This window comes from Aspergillus tanneri (genome assembly GCF_003426965.1).
Source record: "Aspergillus tanneri strain NIH1004 chromosome Unknown AapTan_5_pilon_pilon_pilon, whole genome shotgun sequence".
Lineage (NCBI taxonomy): Eukaryota > Fungi > Ascomycota > Eurotiomycetes > Eurotiales > Aspergillaceae > Aspergillus > Aspergillus tanneri.
In genome coordinates this window covers 3,426,780-3,452,063 of record NW_022984632.1, presented here as the reverse complement: position 1 = coordinate 3,452,063, position 25,284 = coordinate 3,426,780, and the positions used below count along the sequence as shown (strand labels likewise).

The 25,284-nt window shown below is 47.0% G+C and overlaps 7 protein-coding genes across 7 annotated transcripts; 4 read left to right on the top strand and 3 right to left on the bottom strand.

Annotated features, from left to right (window-relative positions):
• Positions 1-128: 128 nt before the first annotated feature.
• Positions 129-1,937, top strand: ATNIH1004_010549 (uncharacterized protein; the record flags this gene model as incomplete). The annotated part of the gene is made up of 1 exon (XM_033575118.1): positions 129-1,937. One exon carries the CDS (start codon positions 129-131, stop codon positions 1,935-1,937), a length of 1,809 nt encoding a protein of 602 aa, XP_033423136.1.
• A 2,210-nt stretch (positions 1,938-4,147) lies between these two features.
• On the top strand, positions 4,148-5,221 carry ATNIH1004_010548 (threonine aldolase family protein; the record flags this gene model as incomplete). Its single annotated transcript, XM_033575117.1, has 1 exon — positions 4,148-5,221. The coding sequence occupies one exon, from the start codon at positions 4,148-4,150 to the stop codon at positions 5,219-5,221; it is 1,074 nt and encodes a 357-aa protein (XP_033423135.1).
• Positions 5,222-5,698: 477 nt separating this feature from the next.
• Positions 5,699-6,624, bottom strand: ALG3_2 (uncharacterized protein; the record flags this gene model as incomplete). Its single annotated transcript, XM_033575116.1, has 2 exons — positions 5,699-6,388; positions 6,466-6,624. The coding sequence occupies 2 exons, from the start codon at positions 6,622-6,624 to the stop codon at positions 5,699-5,701; spliced, it is 849 nt and encodes a 282-aa protein (XP_033423134.1).
• A 492-nt stretch (positions 6,625-7,116) lies between these two features.
• On the top strand, positions 7,117-8,658 carry ATNIH1004_010546 (aldehyde dehydrogenase family protein; the record flags this gene model as incomplete). Its single annotated transcript, XM_033575115.1, has 3 exons — positions 7,117-7,128; positions 7,190-7,969; positions 8,032-8,658. 3 exons carry the CDS (start codon positions 7,117-7,119, stop codon positions 8,656-8,658), a joined length of 1,419 nt encoding a protein of 472 aa, XP_033423133.1.
• Positions 8,659-9,000: 342 nt separating this feature from the next.
• nut1 (putative RNA polymerase II mediator complex subunit Nut1) lies at positions 9,001-12,237 on the bottom strand (the record flags this gene model as incomplete). Its single annotated transcript, XM_033575114.1, has 6 exons — positions 9,001-10,052; positions 10,100-10,631; positions 10,686-11,186; positions 11,239-11,301; positions 11,361-11,611; positions 11,670-12,237. The coding sequence occupies 6 exons, from the start codon at positions 12,235-12,237 to the stop codon at positions 9,001-9,003; spliced, it is 2,967 nt and encodes a 988-aa protein (XP_033423132.1).
• A 4,143-nt stretch (positions 12,238-16,380) lies between these two features.
• Positions 16,381-17,148, top strand: ATNIH1004_010544 (uncharacterized protein; the record flags this gene model as incomplete). The annotated part of the gene is made up of 1 exon (XM_033575113.1): positions 16,381-17,148. One exon carries the CDS (start codon positions 16,381-16,383, stop codon positions 17,146-17,148), a length of 768 nt encoding a protein of 255 aa, XP_033423131.1.
• Positions 17,149-22,890: 5,742 nt separating this feature from the next.
• On the bottom strand, positions 22,891-24,421 carry ATNIH1004_010543 (glycoside hydrolase family 76 protein; the record flags this gene model as incomplete). Its single annotated transcript, XM_033575112.1, has 4 exons — positions 22,891-23,466; positions 23,522-23,971; positions 24,021-24,265; positions 24,331-24,421. The coding sequence occupies 4 exons, from the start codon at positions 24,419-24,421 to the stop codon at positions 22,891-22,893; spliced, it is 1,362 nt and encodes a 453-aa protein (XP_033423130.1).
• Positions 24,422-25,284: the final 863 nt, after the last annotated feature.

The window sequence follows — 25,284 nt, the reverse complement described above, 5'->3', positions numbered from 1 at the left end:
TGACTCGACAACTATCGAAAGTCTGCTTGCCCAGCTCCTTTAGAGCAAACCTGTCTTTTACTTTATCTACAGTTAACAACATACTAAGAAAAAATCTGTCGAAACCTATCCTCCTAATCTAATTGTCTATGTCTGGAAGCGGCCCCAAAGACGATCAACACGCCGGCGGGAGCAATGAACCGCCTACTGGTCAGTCTCGATCTCAATGGCTCGAGAACGTGGTAGTAGAACAGAAAAAAGCACTGGCAGACAGCAAACAACAAAATGAGGACCTAGATGCTGAGAACCAGTTCCTCCACTCTCAAATACACATACTGGGTGAGCAATACCAGCACTGCCAGAGGGAAATAGAAAAGCATAACGCCCAGTTGCTCCAGGTAACGGAAGAGTTGCGAGAATCACAGGGCAAATGCGACGCACACGAGGTTCACATCCGGACGGCGGAGGAAGCGAACCACGAGCTGCGAGAGCACAACAAAAAGCAAACGGCCCAGATGACTCAAGTTCAGGAAAAGTCTGATCACTTGAAGGTCTTACTAGCGAGTCGCGAACTGGAAATAGCAGGCATACAGAAAACCCTGGAAGATGCGCAAACCTTGTCGGATGGATACAAACAACAGGTAGAGTTATTTGAGAAAGGAAACGAGAGATTGGAAGATGGAGTAGAAAATTTACTAAAAAGACAGAAAACTGTGCAAAATGTACTGCATTCTAGGATGGCAAGGCTCCAAGAACTGGCCCAGAATACGGAAGCAACCTATGCTTCGTACATGGAGCAACGGGCTAAGATCCTGGGGATCAAGGTATACCCGAAGTTACTCTGTCCTCAGGGCAACTCCATGACTGACAGCGACCCAGACAATACCCCTGCGTGGCCAGGACTTGCCACGCTAGATGATGAGATCGGAGACTTGTCGTCCGGACTTGACGGCGAAGGAGAAGGCCTGTTGCTGGCCCACGGACTAGAACGTGCCCCAACAGGGCTGTCTGTTTCTGCATCCGACAAGGGGTTTGACATCAATATATACCGTTCGGTGCCGAGACCTGACTCCCCAGAATCACCTACTGCAACTGCAATATCGGCTACGTCTAGCCGCACGGCCAGAAAATGGGGAATAGTAGGCGGCAGCGACTCGGAAGAAGACGTTAGAACTCGATCTTCGGTGTCTGTACGTACTTCAGGGACCTCGAATCCCAGACCGAGTACCTCTCAAAAGATCTCAGAGATCTTCGGGCCGAGTTTGCAGAATGCCCCGTCAAACGCGAACCCATTCTTGCGCCTGGATTGTGTTGAACAGAACGGCCCACGGAAGCGGGTACGGATTAGTTCATTCAAGGATGAGGAATTGGTGGAGGAGTACGACCCGTTCGGAATAGTGGTGCGTGGGCTGGGACAACTGCAGCTGAATGACACGGAAAATTTAGATATAGATGAACCGACACGTTCGGGGACGTCCATGAAAAAGGGAGAGAAAAAGTCGCCGGAAGAGCCTATCCAACTGACACGCTCAGTAAGAGATAGCTACACAGGTCCAGTGTATCTTCCTAAACCGTATGGCGTGGGCAATACACGCATGGAAATTCCCAAGGCGAGCTGGATGAATCCAATCCCTCCGGAGAAGTATAAAAGGCCAGCAGAGCCGGCGCCGGCTGCCATCCCAGAGAAACCTGACTCCACTGAGGAGAGTGCTCCTCAACACAGTTCCTATCATCTCTGGTGGTTTATTATTGTGGCTATCCTACTGCTGTTGCTATGTGTATGGCTCCGAGGCGGCAGCAGTGGTCACAATCACCCAAATTGGAAGGGTGCCAATAAGGTACCTGAATCTGTTGTTCATCAGATGCGAGGTGGGCTGGGAAAGGAAGCGCGACTCAGGAATATTTTAGAATACGAGATGGTGATACGGTCCGAGATTGAACGGATGGCTTTGGGATAGCATAGGACTTGATTTGTTGTTTGAGATTTTCCAGGATATGTATTTTGGACCTGGCTCGGCTGTTCTACTAATGTTTTCTTCCATAGATAGATCTCATTAGTGAGGTTGTTTGATTGAATATTCATTCCTTATATCTGCTCACCTATAGGAATGCGTAAGCCTAAAGTGTCAATTTATAGTCCTATATTTGGATTTAAATTCATATGGTAGTAAAATACAAAACTCCACCTACTCGTAGTGAATGTCACTGTAATTTTTTGGGAAAGTATGGTTTATCGCCTAGCCAGTCGGTTAGTTATTAATTCCCCCCCACCCCTTTGTTTTGGCTATGTAGATCGCGTTAATTAGACAGAAAGCAAAGGAATATAGGAACCTTGATAACAATCAGTGTTTAGAATAAATATCGACACATAGTTGTGAACATGAAAAATATCATTCGGCCACCAAAAAACCTAAGGGCACTGGGAGAGACATGTATTTTTTTATATAGGCAGTCAGTGTTCCCGAGGATCCCTCAATTCTGTGCGTTTGTTGACCTGTTGGTTCAAGATGACAACTTAAATGACTATAAGATATGGTAAAGTGTAAAGTGCACCTTTAATCAAAATTTAACACTTTTCGCTGACATTATTAATGACGACGAAATCATGGAATGACAGCAAAGTAAGAAACGCAACAATCATGATGACCTAGAGAACAAAAGCTCGAGAATGTCTTCATAAATTCGACATTCTGTCCATCATCGCAACTTCCAGTTTCTCACGCCACAAATAACTGTTCATGAACGAGCTCTTATTGTGCGAGACAACAGCTGACATAATTTCCTTTTCTTTAGAATCATGTTATTTTTAGGCTTAGTGGGTGTGTCCAACGCATGTAAACTTATCAGCGAGGTCTCGCACACATACCTTTTACGGATACCCCGACAATGACCCTCCTGATTCGGAAACTGTGTGTAACTGCGGTCGTGGGAACACTGCTGGGGAATCGTTACCCACAGGGATCCTCTGAACTTTGCTACGGCCTCGGGTGAAGAGTGCGAAATTATCTGCGATCCACATCTTCGCAAGCACCTGCGGAACGAGGATTACTGTCAGCAGTGCAATAGGAACTGAGAGTCGAGCATCTGGCATATTGATATCTGGACAGGCCCCCCATCGATCAACGAGGGACAAGACCAGATCGCCTGTGAGAGACAACTCACCCCTCCGCCAATGGATATCATTCGTAATCCCAACCAAGGATTATCGGTTGACGGTAGGTTTCCTTGCTCTCTAGCGTATTCAGTGTTGACGTGTTATCTTCAAAAATGCCTCTTTACATGGCTGGGATCAGGAATTCAACATGTGACGTGGATCATGTTTATCTTATATATAGTAAAGGCTTTTGTTGAAGGCGTCGGGCTTTGTTGTTATTGCTAAGGCTACATGTTGGAAAGCTCAAATGAAGGGTTTCAAAATCTTTCTCAAAGTGGGCTGTATCTCATCAGGATACTCCATGGTTCGTCGTACATATCTTATAACGCGTGGATAGACTTCTGCATTCGCGAGGCACGATTCTCTTCAATTCAAGGGCTCAAGCGGGCTGTCTATCTAGATGGGTGACTAAGAGAAGCTAAGTGGCCATACCGAATAAGGTGGGTCTCTAACACTCTGAGGCACTATTGTCATATACCATGCTCCCAGAAACCTGCTCATGGCCCTGGAATACAGGCTTGAAGGTAGAGGGATCAAACTAGGTCCATAGGGACGATCATGCGGAACAGGAGAATCCATGTGGGAATTATGAGATTCACATTGAATGTATGCATTTCATCTCTTCGATGATGGTGTTGGCTAGAGAAAGCCGACAATAACCGCATGGGATGCTATAACACATGCTTCAAAGAGCTTGGGACATCAAAGGCTTCATCACGTAGCATTCACGATGCTTCCGACAGAACCCCGAGAACAGCGAGAGTACAGGTGTGTAACGGTGTTCTGCAAGGTGTAGAGTCTGGATCGTCGACTTTTCCAGAAGGATCAAAAACTGTTGGGGTATTCCCGAGCGGGAATAAGACCCACTGTTTGACTCATTCCCGAGCACGTTTATTCCCGATATGCTAGCACACAGTACTATATATCGGTTCCTTTTTTTCCTCCGCTGAAATTTGGTTCGGTCCAGAGTTTTTCATATCTGGTTATCAATCATTGTCTATAAACACTTTGACAATGCCGTCCACCTGGCTCTCCGACACGGAGATAATTCCTCCGTATAGCTTTCTAGACGACTACAGTGAAGGAGCCCATCCTCAACTTTTAGAAGCTCTACTGCGCACAAATACCACCCAGCAAATCTCCTACGGGAATGACGCATACAGCAATGAGGCACGCCAATTGATTCAATCCAAGCTCAATGCTACCGATGACGAAGTCTCCATTCACTTTGTTCCCAGTGGAACCTCTGCCAACCTCATTTGCATTGCAAGCTGTCTGCGGCCATACGAGGCCGTTTTAACGGTTGACTCTGGTCACATTGTCAGCAAGGAGGCCGGTGCAATAGAGGCAACTGGGCATAAGACAATTATTGTCCCCGGGAGCAGGGGCAAAATGACACCGCAGAATCTAGAGCGGGTTGTGCGTCAGAACCAGTTCTTTCCGCACTCCGCGAAACCCCGCCTGGTGTATATCTCCAATGCAACTGAGTTGGGGACAATATACACCAAAGCAGAGCTCCAGGGGATCTCAGCCACGTGTCGACGGCTAGGCTTGCTGTTGTTGATGGATGGAGCGCGCATTGGGGTGGCACTGAGTGCACCTTCCAATGATCTTACTTTACGGGACCTCATTGATTTGACGGATATTTTCTGGATCGGGGGAACCAAAATGGGGGCCTTGCTGGGCGAGGCCATAGTGGTCCGCAGTCACCTCGCTGAGGATTTTATCTTCCATCTTAAGCAGCATGGAGCCTTGCTGGCCAAGACTCGCATTATGGGCGTGCAATTTGCGGAGCTTTTCCGGAACGATCTCTTCTTTGAGCTGGCGCGGCATGCAACGGAGATGGCACAGACTATCTCTGCGAACTTTGAGGCTCTAGGGTACGAGTTGGCGGCTCCCACCGAAACGAATCAAGTGTTTGTCATTCTACCAACTCGGCTGATTCGGTCGCTGGAGGAGCGTTTCCGGTTTTATGTCTGGGATCCATTGGACGAGGAGAGGGCAGTAGTTCGCATTGTTACCTCATGGGCGACGGATCGGTTACAGGTGGAGAAGTTCAATGCATGGGTTAAACAGGGAACGACGTGACGATTTAGCTGGCATATGACGATAGATTTCTATTCACTAATATAATGAATGATGCATACGTATTGAGTGTGGATGCATAGACTTTCCTAACCAACGGGAAGTCTTTCAAGCAGCTGGTTCATTTAAGATGCTTGTTTTTTTCTTTTCCCTTTTCTTTTTCCTCTGATCCATGGGTGATCATGGTGCTGCCATTGAAGAGCCTAGGAAAATTTATTCCCGGTATTCCCGTTGATCCCCAACGGTGTCGCATACCGGCGGATCCTTGCAAGGGGCTGGCCACATGGATTACGAGGTTTACGTGAGCAAAATAAATTGTAATCTAAACAATGCGTTTCACTGGTGACACGAGTCATCTGAACCCAATCCATTCACATAACTCGTCTACCGCCTATACCTGTATAGACACAATACATATGTATGTACAATCGGGATTTCGGGGCCAGTTCACCCCGTCTGAACCCCCACCTCTTACCGTATTTACAACTTGGAGTTTCTTGCAGGTGCAAAAGTTGACCCCAATCCCTGTCCAATGGCCTCCACAATCTCATCCACACTATTCAAAATCCAGGTATTACCATCATCGCTTGCCAGCCATCGGGCATTCTCTTCGCTCTCGACATCCTGGACCCACGTTCCATCTTCCAACGCCTTCCGTAGCCCAAACACATGAGATATGACCTGCGGGCCAACGCCGGTCTGCGCACGCAGGCACGCGATCGCAATGATCGATGTCGCCAAGCGGCCGGTGTTCGCTCCTGTCGTACGATGCGGGTTCGACAAGAGGGCACCGTAGTTGTTGTGGAGGATGTGGACCGGGAGGTCAGGATGTGAATCCGCCAATTTGTCGTAGAGTTTCACTTCGAAGGGACGGTAGATGGAGTCCCACAGGGCTTGGCCGCGGGCGCTTATCTCGGTGATGTTTTCGGGAGATGGGGCGCGCGTTGGCGTTTGCGACAGCTGAGAGCTAATCGAAGTAGGTAAGCCGGCTTTAAAGGCGTTCAGGCAGTTGATTGTGCGCGGAATACCGTTGAAACTGATACATTTCAAACCAATCTCACGCATTAGTTCGGCCGTGGCGACACTTTCGGCGGGAGTTTGGGATTTAGTTGCTAGTTGGAAGAGGGATAAGAGGGACTCCGGCGAGTTCATCGTCATGGTTGCGGCAGTCTGGTGTTAATCGTTAGCGCCTTTTTATTTTATTTCGCCTATTATTTTTCAGTTTGTTCTTTTCTTTCGCCACATACCGAGAGAGCTAGCCATGATGGCTCCAAGAGATGTTTTGATTGTGCCACCTGCTGGATCTTCCGATAGACTGACTGGATATGTGGAGGGGCAGGGATGGTGTTCGGACGCGCTGCGGGGGAATTAATCAGCGACCTGAGGCCATTCGATAATTTCGACATTGTTACAGTAAGCCAGAGGAGAGGTAGAAGTGGGCTGGAGCAGCTCCAACCAGCGAGGAGTCCATAATAGTCATAAATGTAGATCACTCGGCGCCAGAACTGCACCCCGATGGATATCACGTGACTAGGTCGGAGGCTAAATCCTGGCCGAGTGGGGAAGACCAGAATAGCTTCGACTTTGCTCTTGGAGAGAGCATCAAAGACCTCAAGTTATGGATGCAGTACTCGTGTCTATCATGAACGACCTCTCACCCGAAATTTCGTCTCCATGGAGGGGTGACTGCTCGGGGAATGGGCATTGGCTCCTGTGGTAGTACACACGCATTACCATCGGAACCCCGCATTTCCAGTCGAGACATGGAGGTGTGAAAGCTCTTCGCCAGTGGACAAGTGGGAGGGGATATATCAGATGAAACCAACCCCGCCCCTCCTCCCTTCTGCCGTCTGTTTGCCCGGTAGTAAGCGGTTTTGCTATCTTCTTTCATTATAGCCATGGATACCACGGTAGGTGCTCGATACTAACCCATGTCTCTTGCACTAGCACTAGCCGACTAACCTATTGAAGACCTTCCATAATGTCATCAATAACGAGCTGACCACTACCGCCAACACGCGCCATGGCGTCAATCCCGCCAACCGTCAGCCCAACCCGCCCGTACCGGTGTCGACCGCCGCCGATCTAGACCGTGCAGTCACAGCCGCCCGCGCGGCGTTTCAGAAATGGTCGAGGACATCGTTGGAAGAACGTCGGACGGCATTAAGCGCTTTTGCTGATCTTCTGGAGGAAAATACGGATGTCTTCGCCGCGCTGCTGACCCGCGAACAGGGGAAACCCCTGGATCAGGCGGCAGCGGAGGTCGGCATGGCGGTGCAGTGGACGCGCGCGCTCAGTACCCTCACCCTTCCCGAGACCGTCGCCGAGGAGACGGAGGAACGAAAGGTTATCCACCGGTATGTGCCTCTCGGCGTCGTTGGGGCCATCGTGCCCTGGAATTACCCCATCGTTTTGGCCGTTGGCAAGATCGTTCCTGCCGTTTACACCGGAAATGCCGTCATTGTCAAGCCGTCGCCTTTCACCCCGTACTGCGATCTGAAGCTGGCCGAACTGGGAATCCACTGCTTCCCGCCCGGCGTCGTGCAAGCTCTTAGCGGTGGTGATGACCTGGGTCCCATGATGACGGAGCATTCGGGCATCGACAAGATCAGCTTCACGGGGTCGAGCGTGACAGGCCGTCGCGTCATGGCCAGCTGCGCGAAAACACTGAAGAGACTCACTCTCGAGCTGGGTGGCAATGATCCGGCAATCATCTGTGACGATGTCGACGTAGATGTCGTGGTCCCCAAGGTCAGCGAGAAGTAATTGACTCTACTGTTTAGTTCCAACTAATCTCCTCGTGCATTCAATAGGTGGGAATCCTTTCCTTCCTGTGCTCTAGCCAAATCTGCATGATGATCAAGCGCCTCTACATACACGAGAACATCTATGATGAGTTCCGCGACAAACTGGTGCAATTTGTCCAGTCATTGAAGATGGGAGAAGGGACAGAATCAGCCGTCTTCATCGGTCCGATACAAAACAGCATGCAATTCGGGAAGGCCCAAAACCTCTTCGACAGCATCACCACCGAGGGGTTGAAACCCGCCCTGGGTGGCACCATCCCGGACTCGGCTGGTTACTTCGTGCCGCCGACCATCATTGACAATCCTCCCCATACCTCACGCGTAGTACAGGAGGAGCCCTTCGCCCCAATCCTACCCCTCCTGAAGTGGAGCTCAGAGAGCGAGGTGATTTCGTGCGCCAACGACACTGCCATGGGATTGGGGGCGTCAGTCTGGAGCAAGGACTTGGAGCGAGCGCAGCGCATGGCTAATCGGCTGGAGGCGGGCAATATTTGGGTGAACTCGCACTTTGACGTATCACCTTCAATTCCATATGGTGGCCACAAGGCCAGTGGAATTGGGATTGAATGGGGTGTGGATGGCTTGAAATCATACTGTAACTCGCAGACCTTGTGGCTGAAGAAGAATCCCTAATAGGACGGTGGTTTAGGGGACTAGGTAGCTTCTGGTCTAATGCAATTTGCATTACATCTACAACTATCCCTAAGACACGTAGATATGCTACAGTAAATTCTTTTCATTTGACTGACCATATTATTGTACTGCGTCCGCCGATCCGCAGCGCTGTGCGACACCCTCTTAATCCCGGATTTTGCATCCCATCGGTGAGGGCAATCAACGCCCCGTATATACGTGGAATCTATCGCATACCTGGCAGCTGGGAGTCGATCGGAATGTCCTCGAAGTACTATGGCAATAATCGTATATACGACGTCCTAGTTTGAGCCTAAAAATATTATCTCATCCCATTAACCATCAAAACATCCCTTCCATATCTAAATCCAGGAATTCCGGATTTCCAACCGCCATGTCAGCTGCATTCAAAACGTCATCGATACTGGTGTCCAAACCACCTCCGCTCATATTCTGGTCAACGCCCGCGACATTGTCCAACATTTGATTTGAGTTATCCTCGCCCACACCATGGTTTCCAACCCTTGCCCCCGGGGACTCCAGGCAAGCATCCTCAACACCTAATTGCATGTTCTGGATAATGTTGCTCATGTCTAGGTTTGTCACCTGCGTAGTCGGCGCTACCAGTGCGTTTACTTGTCGGTATAATCGGACAATAACTTCCGCGCGCAGCGGGTCCTTCTCCTTGATCTTGGGGATATTCTCATGTTGGATCATAAGCGCATCGCGAAGTGTTAGGATAGGACATTGAGGGAGCGGCTCTTTGCTTGGATCCACAGTGTGGTAGTGGCTCTGATTGACAGCAAATGACTCTGCCATTGGTGAGCAAATTAATGCTGCTGCAATGTCTAATGCAAGAGGGCCGTTGCCCGCCTCGGTCTGCAGCTTCAGCTCTTCAACAAGCACCCCAAGAACGCGCACAGAACCCAGCATTTGGATACCGGCGATGATCTGACGATGGGTGTACAGTTGCGGCGCTATGTTCATGTCTGCACTGGTGCTCCAGAGTACAAGACCCTGGAAAGTGCTTCGGATGCTGCCCAGTAGGGCGCCAGGGGTATGTGTCGTCCAGGTTTCCAGCTCTGACCGGTGACTACTACCCGTCCTCTGGAAAGAGAGGCATGGCTCAAGAGCATCTAAAATAGGTTTAATGCTAGTACTGGAGGTTGGCTGGCGTGTCTGAACATCGTTAAGCTGCTCTTCTAAAGAACGTGCAGTGATATTTATCACAGTTCGATGAATCTCTTTTGCCTCTCTAGAGATTGAGCTGGGGTTCACCAGACACTGCAGTGCCTTCAATGGGATCGATGGATCACCCTCGCTTTCCCAGATGTGATTTCCTAGCCAGGTCAAAGAAAAGACCAGCGATGGGAGAAGGAATGGCTCGAGCAAATCTTGTTTATGTTAGTCCTGTAGTGAACCAGCGTCAAGGCAATCTCACATTCAAATCCCCCTTTAAGTGTCTCAAACCCCAACTTCCCTGCTTCGCACGCGCCCAGGCTTTGATTAAATAGCGTTGCCACAAGAAGATAAAACTCCTGCGGGCTACAAGCGGACATTGTCTCTTCGCTAATACCCTCCGCAATGAACAAGGCAGCGATCCATGACCCAAGATTTTTGTTCTGTTTTTCATTCAGATCATCCAGCTTCTGGGTGCAGGACCCACGCTCTAGCAATCCTAAGACGAAGGAGTCACTTCTCGTAATCCCGAGGTCGTACGGTTGCAATTTATACCGGTACTTAAATGCTAGCACCAGTAGCAGAATGCTTCCGAATTCATCATATACAGGCTGGCTCTCGCCGTGGTCCTCATCCCAGTGCCAGGAATCCAGCAGAGCACACAGAGGTTGTAATACATGCCTTGAGCTTTGGAAGAGCAAAATCACATCCAGAGCCTGAGGACGGCGAGAGAGAGCGTTGCAAATATTTTTCAATGTCATTGTTTCTTTTTGATTGCAGAGATTTATCATGACCTATTTCTCAATTAGCTACGATGTCGTCGTTATCTTTGTCATTATAGCACATACCTCAGTGATGGCACTGACAATCGCACCTGCATTTCCCTCCGTAGATTCAATCTCACTGATCAGTTGCTCCGCACGCTCTGGGTGCATGTTGATTTGCATTACAAGTTCGTCCTTGATGTACCCAACAGGGACCGTCTGCATAGGGTTTTCGCCTAGTAGTCTTTCAATACTGGACTCGGGTATCAATTTATGAGAGGCACAGGCGAACAGAAATTCTTGTCGGACATCTGACAAAACAGTGTTTCCCTGCATAGAAAACATCTGCGAGAATGATGGAAAAGTATTCGGGTCTAGACGGCTCAACGCATGGCTAATGCACACATCCATAGACAGAGAAGCCATGGATGCCGATAACATGGAAGCAAAGAAGGCGGGAAGTTTGTTAACCAAGAACGAACGGAAGAGAAACATGACTTGGCTTGACTCATTGCGATACATCGCATTCGATAATACGTCGAACGTAGCCGTTATAACTTCCTCGATCATTATCTCGTAATGACCCTGTTTACGTTAGTTGCGATGGATAGGCATAAAGTTAGAGAGTAACACTTACCCCGTATCGATTTGTTAAATAATTAAGCAACATACCATCATCGAGCATGGGACGGCCCACCAGCTATAAGGTCAGCATTGTTTGATTATCAATATAACGGCAGACTAAAGGGTCAGGAATACCATTGAATTTATATAAATATAGAGACCAGCTCTTGAGTTTATAACAGGCCCGTCCATCACAGAAGCCTCAAATTGAAGCGCGCTGACGTTTAAATTATCCATCACGGAAACCTCCAAGGACTTGGAGGGCAGATCTCCATAGAGATTGAATTCTTTTTGCAAGCCGTCTAGTCTGTTCCGCAGTGGCAGTGACACTTCCACGCAAAGGGGAAGATATGCAGATAGTGCTTGGCCAAGCTTGAGCTTTAATGCTACTGGGCGTCAGCATATAAGCAGTAAACAAAAACGGGCTTTAGCATAGCTAGCTACCTTCATGGGATTCTGATGACAGCACATCTAGCCCCTTTGAAGTTCCCGACAAAGCAGCAAAAAGGATTCCGAGCGACTCAAACAATGAAACAGCATCTGGAGAGCTAATCAGCCCGCCTGTTTGCTGGTTCGTATCCACATGATTATGGTGCCAGGACACAACGGCTTGGATCCAGTCCACAATGGCAGAAAAGATACCGAGAGACTCGGTAAGACTCTTTGGGGCATGTCCTGTTGAGACAGACAGCATGGCATCCTGGATGACTCTGATGTCCGTCATCAATGTATAGCACTTCGGAGGCTTCTTTTGATCGGCACCCGAGTCAATTGACGACAGACTGTCTTGGATAGATGAGTACTTTAATAATGTATGCAGCACTGTGGATATTTGCACCTTGCCCATTTTGCAAAGACAGTCCATATACAGCGGGAGCAACGGATCCCACTTAATGCCCGTCGCGAGTCTTGTCTCAAGAAGCACATTGAGTAGAGCTGTCTCGACTATGGGACTCCGTTGAAACAATAATTTTGATAGATTCTTAAACTCGGCCGCATCAATTCGATGCATTAGGCACTGATGGAGGAACGTCCCCCATTGTTCCGAGGATGACATGATCCAGGTGTTCTGGTCACGTAGCCCGCCTCTAGTCAGCTTATATGAACAGAGGTTTGATGCGTCCACGGCCGTATCTTGGTCAACCGTCCTGATACCCTGGCAATTAGCCTGGAGCCGCACATAAATGCTTTAGTCACGGGTAGGCCAAACATCGTCTGGAGAACACCGCTTCAAATCACGTGACATTTATGTAATCCAGTCACATGACACGCAATGAAAGAGGGTGCAACCAGTCAGGCTTTCCCAACTGGGTTGCTCCCTGAATGGTATGCACGCTCCAGCCTGTCTTTTTTTGTTACTTTATGCAAGATAAACCTCTTTAAGATTTGTAACAAAGGAGAGGACACTTAACAACAACGGAGAGCAACCTCTTATATGTCTTGGGAGATATTTGTTAAGCCAACTAGATGCGGACACTTATATAAGATTGACTGGTGGACAAGAGGTGCAAGCTAGTTATGGACTTAAATAGTTTGATGTCCTAGGGCGTCTACATATCGGCGAATTAGCTTAATCTAAATGATATTTTCATTGGGTATACGTTGTGCCGGTTAGCGGGGCGCCCGAAACGGCTCCCATTGAACCGCTCTTCTGCTGCCTGACACCGCCTGCCACTCATGGGTATCCACTGCCCGTTGTGGTATGGTACCTCCCGCTTTGGGAATAGTGCTGACTCTCGCCGCTTTTGCCCTTTTACCCTGCCGCCTCATCCGTCCCACTGCATCTATATAAGGCCGACTTCTCTCTTTCAAACGACGACGCATTTTCTCCTTCCTTTCTTCCCCCCTCCCGTCTCCTTCACCCGGTGCACTGGCCCCTTCCCCCCTTTAGAAGATGCCGTGTTATCCGACCATTACCTTTTTCCCGTATGGCGCCGCCCAACCCCCTGTTTTCGCTCTTCAGCTACGGAGTCACCGGCAACCTATCTAGTGGATCTCGATATTTTTACTGTCGCTTTATTGGCTTTTAGCTATCCAGTATGCCGCCTGATGGCGCGCTCTTGCCTATGGTAGGACTTGGGCCGCTGCAATGTCAGTAAGGATGGTTGTTCCCGGAGTGCACTACTTAATTGATTTTTTTACATCTCTCATACTCTCTGGTTTCTTTTCTCACTGACTCTTATATTTTGCCTCTACCTGCATAATGGATTCATGCGCAGGGCCTCTGTGAGGCCTCATGGAGATTTTGGGGGGATTGCTTGTTATCCAGCTACTAGAGACTGCATTTATAGTGTCTGCTCAGTTTTAATGGCTGGGGTTGGCCCCCTCCCCTCTGGAGCCATCCCCTGTTCCACCAGATCCATCCGCTTCTGGGCTCTTGCCTTGTTTATCATCCAATAGCAAAATTGCCGCATTTCTTTTAACCCCGGTCTATCTCTGCGGATCGGGCCAAAATGTTCGACATGTGAGGCTTGGAGCTGCAAATACTGGATGTTTTTAGATGCAGGTGGACGCGTTAACAGCCTAGATATAAGGTTAAGAACAAGAAAAATTTGCTTCGCTTCCGAGAAGGCAAAAACATGGAGTCGACGCGTTAAGGAAAGGTATAAAAAGGCTAATCAAACCTGTAATATTAGGGGTATCTTATTATCTACACCTTTCTGCTTCCTCTTGCACTTCCCGTTCCTGTTTCCCAATCACCTCTCCGTTAAGTATAACCTCAAGGACACTATTTCCTGCAAGATGTTCCCTACATTTCACCTAAACAACTTCAAGCCATGGATCCCCCCTTCCACTGGCTCATTTCCACCTTACAAATCCCTAAATTCTTGCAGTAAAGCGTCCAACACCCCTTCTCCCCCTAAACCTCTGCATGATTCCCTCCCAAGTACTTTGCCTTCTTTACCATTTCCTAAGCATCGCCTCCCTGCGCGGCCACCGCCCGAAGCGTGTGTGCATACCAAAACGAATACTCGGCTATATACACTATTAAGCCCCTAATCTTAACCACGGGAGGTATCTATACTACCGCCTAATATACTACATCCGGAGAACTCGAAGCAAGGAGCAACTTCCCCACATAATCCAGCACATCGCACCTCAAATTGGGGTCCAATTCCACCCCGTGATTTTCAAGATATTAGTAATGTTCCGACTGAGTGCCCTTTTTTTGGGGAGACACCCCAGGGGATGATCCGTCATCGCCCAGTATACCAAGCTTAGACAACAGCTTGGAAGAGTTCTTTAGGTTACCAGGTGTGCAGAATAACACTCCCATTGACCCAGTGATCCTCGCCGACGATGGACCCTGGGAAGATAGGGTTTAAATACGATACACGCTCACTTCAAGAGGGTTTTTAATCTTTCCATCAATTTACTTTCTATCAGCAAGCTTCGAGTCGCGCAACCCCGAAGGCAGCCTTGTTAGCGGTCATCATGCAACCTCTCCTCATCCCATCCTTGCGGCCCCTCTTAACTTTGCAGCTCGCAAGCCGAGCCAGGCAGCCACCTTGTAAAGTGCCCCCTCGTCTTTTCTCACCTTATCGTTGATCACAAACGACGAGGAACAGGAGATACAGCTTGGCTCTATTAGAGTGTTGGCAATAAATTCCTTCGGGCGAGCAGTAAGTGGATGTTGGCCTCGATAAAGCTATACAGAGAATTACTGGGTGTTTCCGGCGAGCCCAAGATAGCACTTGGCTTAGGAGCCATCATTATCTGCTAGTGGTAGTAAATTATGGATAACTATAATAGCTACGTTTGACACATACGACCATAGGGTGTGGAAAGCAAAGTGCACTAAAGCTAAATATAGCAGGCCAAGGATCCAATCTCGTAAATACAGAGGCCCAGCTAGTAGTATTTCGTATTTGGTGGAAGACCTTGTTTTTGGTCCTCTTGCTAAAGCTCTGTTAGATTCTATTATAGGCTATGAACGGGGTTAAACAACATACTAAAAGCTGTCCGAAGCTTGCAAAAAGTTCAATTTCGTGCTGGCAATATTTCTCCGCTTGGCAGTTCATCGCTTCTTTACTCGGGAAAGTTACTGCAACATCGAAGTCTATCCAAACGACTCTTTCTGGGTGTCCCTGGACAATGAGGATATTCTTCGGGTAGATATCATGGTGGTGAATTAGAGCGTTATGAATTTGTCTAAGCCCGTAGATTGCGGTTTGGAGGCGACGGTCTGTGTAATTCACACAATTAAGCTCTTCTGTATCTCTCAAATATTCGAGTAAAATCGCACTTGGAAAGTGCGTGTCGCCTGCAAAATGATTAAGATGTGGTTGGTACTTGGCTGGATCTAGCCTATCAATATAGCCATAGTAATATGGAACCAAACCACGCTCACATACACCAAACGAATAAAGGTTTCTGTAAGCGTTTAGTTCGCAGCGAAAACGGTTCAAGTCACGGCCCTTTTTTGTAAAACCTGGATCACCGTTGTTATGAAACTGTAAAGTTAGCTATATCCTAATACAAACCTGCTATTACTCACCACCTTCATTGCGTAGCTACTACCATGAATTTCCACTTCAAATATCGAGGAAGCCTCCGATTGTTTAAGTTCTTTGCCTATATGCAAAAAACTAAGGTCAAAATCCAGAGCGTCAGAATGATCTCTCGACATTGTTGCCGTACGATTAATATGGTAATAAGAGCGGAATATTAACGTTCATAAGATAAAAAATTGACAAATAATGACTATGCAGAAACCCGTAACTAGGGATGGTGGTGGTGATGGTATCTTCAATAAAGCTGCTTGGACTCCTATGTGCGAAGCTGTACAAATTAGGGGAGCTCGGGTGAAGTGAGGGAAAAACAAGTGAATGGATAATTCGGGTACAGCTATGCGCCACTTCCATGTGACCCACAGTTCCGTCCCCAACTTCCCCAACTTCCCCAACTTCCTCAACTTCCTCAAACGATAGGCACAAACATGGAACAAGGTGCTGTACACCTGGAGCGTATGCCTCAATCGCAAATAGAAATAAGAGGCGGTGGGAAATGGGGGAATTGAGGAAATTGTGGAAGTCAAGGAAATTAAATATTTGTGCCTTACTCTACGCTACCAGCTAATATAAAACCCCTTCATACGACAATTACAGAACATAGATTCTGATGCACCTCTTGGAGCTAAAATAAATTTTAAACAATGGCAACCCAGTCACTTCTTCAGTACCTCTCTGTCGCTCTCCCAGCAATTCCAACTCGAGATACTACTCGTTCCAAAAACACATCAAACCCTCGCTACGGCGCTGATGACATTACAGATATTACTCCCTGGCTGGAGTTTAACTATGGAATTATTCTTCAACGGTACGGGGCAATATTGAATGCAAAACAAATTCGGCCCGACCCATTTATGTCTCCACCTGCAGCAATCAGAGATGAGCCCCTATTCCATCTCCGCTTTACGGAATTAGTTTTGCCTCGCGTTAGGCGCGCGCTTCGTGCAGGCTTTGAACAGCTTGCTCCAGAGCTTCCTGCCAGGAGACTGTCAGCAATTACTTTCGACGGCGGGAGCGTGGCTGAGTTTATCGACCAATTCAAGCCCGACACAGCGTATGTGGTTGTTGATGGAAGCTACGCCACAAGTACCAACAGAGGCCCTGGAGATTTAAAAGTGTCATGGAAATGGAATACTTCGATGAGATTCTCGGAAGCTCTAGCAGACCAGAACGAATACAAGCAGGTCCTGTCCCAGGTAAACTTTTACATGGATCAGCACAAGGCCCGATATGGATTTATTCTTTCAAATGTCGAGTTTGTTGCCGTGAAACGACTGGACACTAATGGTCGCTTGGCTGTTGCCACCCCAATCCCATGGACAGGTGGTGGTATCGGGCAGCCGTCCGTGTTGCTAGGACTCTGGTATCTTGGCATGCTGGTCGCTGAAGACGACAATTGGTCTTTGGCTTAATATTGAGACATAGTGACGCTCAGGAGTTGGCTTGTGTCGACAAGTATGGTAGTATCGATTATTCAGCACCTTTCTCGGTCAAATGTTGATGTCTTGATGATACAACATCATCGGATCGCTTATGTTTCCTATATTAGTTAGTTTACATTCTTCGTTGTTTACCTCCGCTTTATAAAAGCGAGAGTTTTAGTAGTTTAGTTAAATCAGAGACCTAATTCAATGAAGGATCGATACTTGCGAATACGCGTTTTTTATGGTCGACAGCTTGTAAGCTCATTAGAACATGGAATACTACTTTTTCTTAAGAGCTGAACTATACAAAAACTTTTTCAAAAACCAAATCGAATCTTCGCTAGAGCATTTTAGTATGTTGTAGTTAAGTTCAGTAACACTTCTGTTGGGTTCGTAACCCATATTATTTCCCCCTCACTATGGCTTGCTTGTGTGACCAGAAAGGCGGCGTGATACATCACACGTGGTACAGATATTATTGGACACTGTTGCATACCCCACTTTCTGTACTTCTGTCTACCCGTCTCCTCCAGCTCTACAGGGGGTCTGCCGGGCGGTGAGCTGGAGGAGACGGGTACGTATTTATTTTCGCATATTTCCCCTATTTCCTCAATTTCCCCAGTTAGCAACTTACAAAATGGTATCACCCTCTCTCCGTGTCTTCAATATTCTTCAAGAAATTAACAGGCGGCGCTGTATACCTAAAACATATTTGATAGCTCTCGAAGAACGCCTTATCATCACTTTCAAACCATTAGAGGGCCGTCTGAAACGCAGGAATGCCCCTCGTTCAAAAAGAGAATATACGTTGCGTTACACAGAAAGAAAGGCCCAGAAAGTCTACTTAGAGATTCTTGAAGACTATCCTCATATTTACATTCCATTTATATTATCTGTCTCGCCAAGATCTTGCGAATATTTTGATCTAGGAGAATTTCGCGGCAAGTGCGAGCTCACGGGGAGAACTGACCTTAACGATAATTCTCGACCAATCTTCGACAATATTGCTAAGAAACGGGGGTTTAACCAAAATCCGCTCTATCAACAATTTATCCAATCACTCTTTCCTCAAGGTCTGTTCAGATTGCCAACAAGCAATTTTTAATGTTGCTAACTGTAGTAAGTTTCTTGTCGAATATCAAAACCAATTACTGGTGCAGAGACAAGCGACTGTTGGGCTTTTCATGCTGCTGATGTAAATGCTCTCCGCAATATCTTCAGCAAACAAATTTGCAGTGCCATTGAAAAGTCTCCTAGACGAATAAGTGAGGCCCAAGTTGACACAACAGAGTGTGTCTGTATGAAAATCCCTAAACAGAACTATCAGGATGCAATTATTTCACTAGAAGTTTGTCTTGATGTAAGTATGATTAAGGTTCTCTTTCCATCCACACCCGAAAATGCCCCTCCGGCTTCAGGTATGGGAAGCATGCCCGATATCATGACACTTGAGCATCAGGAGATCTCCTCTTCTGTACACACCCGTAAGTTCATACACTCGCTTGCAAGAACTAGAAGATAACGTATTACATATACTTTAAGAGGCATCAGTCTCAGCTATCCCTTCTGTCTTCGGCCTTCGGATATGGGATGCAATTGAAAAGAGTCAGTTGCGGGAATGGGAAAAAAATAATCTATCCAAGGACTCGACAGAGTGCGTCTCCATCGAAATGCATCAGCAGCAACCTTGTTATAGTACATTCTGTGTACGCGTTGGTTTCCTCGACGGTACATATATAGCTAGCCAGCTTAATGGGTCCTGATGGTTTTATGCGAACCTCGACTTTCCTCGAACAATGTAAACACCAACTTTCGATGGCAGACTGTCCATTTCTCCTTCTCCCTGTGTACACCAAATCCGTTCGCCTTTTTCATTTTGAAATTCAATGCTCTCGCAGTCAAAGCAATACAGCTTCCTCTCGTAATTCTCCGGTAAAATATAATTTACTGGGTGTTTATTGCAATTGTTGAAAAAGCTCGTAGGCACGGTCAGAGGTTTCCAACGGGCGCTCTGGTGATTTACATTTAGTGGTGGTTAAATATAAGTTACAAGATACACTTACCAGATTTTCTGCGGTCAAAGTTTCCGTCATTTCACACTGAACTTCTCTTCCAGAGTCAAATCGAAGTGACAACTAAATAGTAGGATAAAAGATAAAAATTTTCTCATTAATTTTACAGGCAGGTCTCTTAAAGAAGTGAACTCCTATTCCAAGGTAATTTTAAAGATAGGCCTTCCATTTTGCGAGGGAACGGAAGGAGGGGTATAGGACAGGTGGAGGGGTAAATCGGGCAAAAATTTAACCCAACCCGAGGCCAACTCATGTAGGGTATGTCGGAGACGAGTTGACCAAAGTAGGTTTCAGTTGAGCTGAAAGTGGGGCTTCGGCTGATAGCACATCACTTCAAACTTGTAGAGAGTGGGTTGTTAAATATTCCCCAAACTTCCGACAACCAGTTTTACATACTCTCCACCATGACAGAGCTAAATCCCTGGCATTATACAGAAGAACAACATCAAGCAGTTATTGATCGAGAAAATTCACAAACACGGACGAAACTTTGGTAAGATATAATAACAACTACTTAACTAGTTATTAACCAGTTTGGAACTAGTTTCAGCATGAGGGTCCAATCAAGTTAACGTGTGGTAACTCTCACGGGGAATTTTTACAAACCTCCAAGGTAAAGAGGTTGTATTAACCCTACCTGAATACCCAGAGACACACAAGAATGGTCATACATATGCCGTCACTATCAACCCAAATAAAAGAAACTCCACTTTCAGTTCAGCTGTAGACTCGATGAGTTCAAGAAAGAGGAGTTAACAAGTTAACATTCTGTCGACCAAAGTGGGCCAATATTACCCATTATTCAGCATCCGCTCGGTCCGACTTTATTCCTTTGTTTTCACCTTTTTTCATCCAGCTCTCCCAGATAGATTCAGATAGTTAGAGACCTTAGAGACCTCAATTTCTTCAATGCATATCCATATTCTTATATAATCGGTGATACTAGCTCATACGCGTATTCAGCTGACCGACACATTCTTTATGTATGACTAAGTACATCCCAAGTTCGTCTGTTCTTGGCCCAAGCTTTACCTGCTACTTCCCCAATCCCCTCTATTTCCCCAATATCCACTATTTTCCTAATCTCCCCTATTTCCCCAATCTCTCTTATTTTCCCTATCCGTCGTATTATTAGCAGAATCTATATTCTCGTAGTGATTCAAACCATGTCTATTCAAAAGTGACGGGAATGACAGAGTATTAAGCGTATTAATACTGTTAATTGCTTCTCCAAGGCAATTTAACATCCTGTAGTTTCCTGGACAGCCTGGCAAAATATAAATTAAATTTATCCAGGGTTTCGTCCTTTAATTTCAGCTCCTGCTGTCCAAGGCCGTTCAGAACCCGGAGGTTATAGAGATTCTCCGGGCAGTCCAGTACTGGCCTGCTTGTAGAAATTGTTTTAAATGTTGAGAATCTCGAGGAAGAAGCTATGTCGTGAGGTGCTAGGATAGCGGTGACTGGATAGTATATTAAAACTATCGGTGCGATCTAGTATCGCGTGGGGAGTATGTTCTTCTATCTAAGAGAGCGTAGACAAACGCTTCCTCATGTCTACGTGTCCTTTAGCCCCTTGCGTGTGATATATCAGATCGCTACGGGACTAGGATATACGAAGGTGCCTTAGGCATCCTGATTTCCAACATTAAAGCTTTTAATATAAAAAAGCATGCCTAGCTAACAAACATGCGGACTAAGAACCAGGGTTGGATTAAAAATAATATCCGGAATCTTGAACTTGTTCCTATCTAATCTAGTTAACTGAGTAGCTCCTAAAAAGCCCCCTCTTACCCCCTATTTAAAAAAAAAAAAAAAAAAAAGGAACACCTACGGCGCCTTTTTGCCGAGAAACTTCTTTGTAAACTCCGGCTTTAAAAAAATAAACAGTCGCGGGCGCTCTCTTTTAGGATCTCGGATCAGGGTTAGCACAATGTCCCGGTAGTGACGGTCCAGGAGCGCCCCCGGACGGCTTGCAGTAATGGCTGCTAGCTAGTAATAAAGAGTAACTAAATCCGCAGCTATCCGCAGTTAAATATTATCTCGGTAGTGGTCAAGAGGATACGTACGAACTCGGCCACGTTTTTGATATACATGTTTTTCTTTGGTCGCCGCGTGAGTTCCAGGCTTTTCCGCTTAGCTACAATAGTAATAACCTACGGAAAATTAGCGGTTGCTCCTTTTTTAGCCAGGGTAGAAGGTGGATAGGTTGTTTATATCTTGCACCTTAATAATTATATCCTTGCTCAGACCTGACACCACTTCCTGCTTAAAAATAAGGTGTCACCACTTCCAAAACAACTCGAGCAAGCTTTTATATCTAATCCCCGGGCAGTATTAACTGTTCTTGCCACGTCGAATGTCATATCGCCAGCCAAAAAATCCATACAGGAAACAGATAGTCTTATTAGAGTCCAGGATCTATTACCAATGCTGTACCGGGTAAACACCGATGTGTTAACAATACCTTCCAGAAAGCCATTAATAAGCTTCTAAATAGCCCAAGAGTCAATAGGGGTTACATACCTATTCCAGTATATGCGGGTCTCATCAAGTTTTTCCGCTGTACTGCTTCTGTCGAAGTTGAGAGACATCCAGGCTCTCTGCTTCGGCCAAGTAGTGTTCATGAGGCAGCTGGCCCTTATTATTAAAAAAATTATTGCTTAGAGCGTCTTCCGAGTCCGAGTTTTTACTATCAAGTTCCAGGTCGCTGGAGTCACTATTAGATCTGTTATCCAAGAAAATCTCACTCACGGAGGAGCTGGCATCGCTTTTGCTCTGACTCTTCTCGTCAGGCCTGACCGGTCGGGAGCAAAGCACCATAGTCGAGATAGTCCACGGGGAACTTGCAATCTGAAGGAAGATACAGAAAGTATAATGATAACAGCGCTTGTGTGGATAAGGGCGGGATTGGAATAGACAAGATATGTCGCAAGAGATACTGCCAGGAGGATAGGAGCAGGAAAGGACACAGTCGGCATAATAGGACTTCGAATTAAAAAGAACATGATAGTCGAGGGGGAGCCAAAAACGGCTCCCCTCCCTCAGCGCGGGAGTTTACATAGGAAGAATACGTGGATGCATGACAAGCTGAACTAGTGTCAGGAACTACATAAAAACTGTGGCCCTGCGTGGAGAGAAGCCCTTGACCGTGTGAATTGGCTCACGTGACGCCAAGGTAGATGTTGGTTAGAAAGACTCATAAAACAGCGTGAGAAGTCGCCATTTTCGGCCGCCTGCTAACCGTCACAACGTTAAATGGAGTTAAACCTGATAAATTTTACGGAGTATGATACAGACTTAGTGACTTTTGTTATTTATTTTGTTTATAGTGTTTAATATAGTATATAGAATCCTATCATTTGGATAGGAAACCGGTTAATGATACAGACAAGGAAATTAGCCTGCCTTCTCCACATTAAGATAAACTGTCAGCTTGGCCCTCTCGTCAGCGACAAGAGATATAATCTGTTGAGATTATAAATCGAAGAAGGATCTGCCAAAGCTATGCATAGCCTTTTGGCCGAGTCGTATAGACATGGGTTTCCTCAACATAATCAACGTACACAGATCCATAACTCTTATGTGCATAACCTTCGAATTAATATCCGATATGTATATCCGCGCTTATATGTACAGTCGCCACAAAATCCAACTTAAATCAGGCCACGAACATCCAAGCAACCATGCTGAGCCACACTCCTACGAATAGGATGGTCAGAATACTCGCACCGGCTTTGTCTGCGGTAGTTATTGGTTTCAATTTTGCCTTATCCTCGGGGTCCTCATCCCCACCCGTACCGGCGCTTGGGTCGCTCTTACTGTCTCCGCCGGTTTTGGCTGTCACGGGGCCTGCTTTGTCCTCGGTGATGAGCGCTGATACTAAGGCCTCAGTGGCGATAATCTGCTCCTCCATGCCAACCCATCCATCCCACTTGTTTTGATACCAACGAACTCCACAGGTGTTGTTGTTCATGCCGCTGCAAGAGTTGGCGGCCCCCTGCGCGGACGCCTGCAGCTTGGGAAGAATTTGGTCGTACGTCGAGGGGACCAAGTTGCTTGTAAAGGCTAGCCAATGGACAACAAGCCCCTTAAAGAGGATCTCATTGTCGTTGCAGACTTCGTTGGGCTCGCACAGAACCTCCGACATGATGTTGTTAAATTGTTTAGGGAAGAAGGTTCCAAATGTGACTCCCAAGAGGCCATCCACCGCCTCCTTCCACTTTGGCTGTTCAGTCTGCAGGCGTATGTCAGCATTGGTTTCTATTCGCGAAGAAATACCAGAGGCGTACGTAATTGTACATATAGGCAGCGCCCATTATGTATGCTCCATAGTTGTACGACCATTGATTATCACCGCTGTCCTTACACCCGTTATCAATATTCGTGGAATCTGCAACATTCCAGGTCTTGTTGTTCACCAGAGGAGAGCTGACACTCCAATCCCACACCTTCTCTGCCCACTCGGTATATGTCTGGTTCTGAGTGTAGCGGGCGAGACGGGCCGCCAGCTGGAAAAATCCTCCGTTGGAGATAGCGTTCTTCATAGCATAGCCATTCAGATATGGAAATATCTGCCACCGAAGCCCACCACCGCAGGTAGTTGTGTCCCATCGCGCAGCCTGACTGTTGAAAACTCCCTGCGCGAGGGACAACCAAGAAAACCCATCGTGAACCTCAGGAAATTTAAGCTCAGCAGCAGTCATTGCGGCCACACCCCAGAACATTTGGTCGTCGTTTCCCTGCAACCAATGAGTCGGAGGATTTAACAGGGGAAGCATTCCGACCTACCAAGTAGGAGCTGTAGTTTGACGGCATATAGTCCCCATTCCCGGCCTGATGCTGCATACCCTGGCTCACTTCAGCGTTGTAGGTCGTATCTCCAGTGTAATGCCAGTAGAGCAGTAGACTCAGAAACAGGGCGCTGCCTTCCCACCACTTTGTAGGAAACGCTCCGGGAATCCCACCAGTTTCGTTGCCGGAATACCATGTCATCGATCCGTAAGCAGTCTTACTGGCTGCATCTTTGATTGACTCTATTTTTCAATGGTAAGAGAAGTTAGCATGTCCACTGCAACAAGACGGTCATGATTTGACATACGGTCATCACCAATGCTAATGTGTAGGCCTATGGCCTGTGTGACATAACTGGCTACCAGAAGAAGGCCCCAGTGATGCCATAGTCGGGGCATCCTGGCAAAGTGTTGCTGCTGTACAGAGGGATGCGGATCTGGCGAACAAGTGAGGGAGGTTTTGGAGTGCGGTAGAGGATGAAAAGCAAAAGGTCCGCAGCACCACTCAGGCCAGCCGGCATGCGGCTAGGTACCAAGTCCAAAACCCTTCTGGTTCTTTAATTAGGCAAGACAGGTGATCGGTGATTGGTGCATTACTTCCTCGTGGGTTTTGTGCCAGCAAAAACCTAGCAAGTGTTTGCGTGTTGGACCAAACCACGCTGAGGATGGTGGGAACTCCGATGCGCCACTATTGGACTGTCAGGGCCATCTAGTCGGCACAATTTCTAATAAGCCCTCCAACTTTACGTATGCTGTGGATCCCGTGGAGCCATCATTCCTTGGCTCCTGAACCTAAGCTTTTGCCCAGGAGAAGCCACTCGAAATAAGACTTTTGGGGTCTGATTTCCAGAAGACGTCCATTGATACTTGAAAGATCAAGAGGATTTTAGGCAGCAGTATTGTTTGTCGTGACAGTAAGAGCCATATTATTGCTGGATAAGGAGGCCAACCCAGCCGGCCAACGGCCAAACTCTAGGGAATAAATATGCAGGGGGATGGATCACAAATGAATCACGGCATGAGAAGATTACTGGGGTTCAACTGCAGATTGAGTGCCTGGGGGGTGAGGCGGGCGAGTCGTCAAATCACCGATTCCCATCCACACAAAGATCATGACGATACGAGTCGGCAAAAAGGGGCTAGTCATGTGACAGATTACCATCGGCAACGACGAAAGTACGGAGTAGAAACTGAAGACCTAGATACACGACCAAAAAAAAAAAAAAATCGATAGTTCAGATCGAATCTACTCTGCAGTGAAT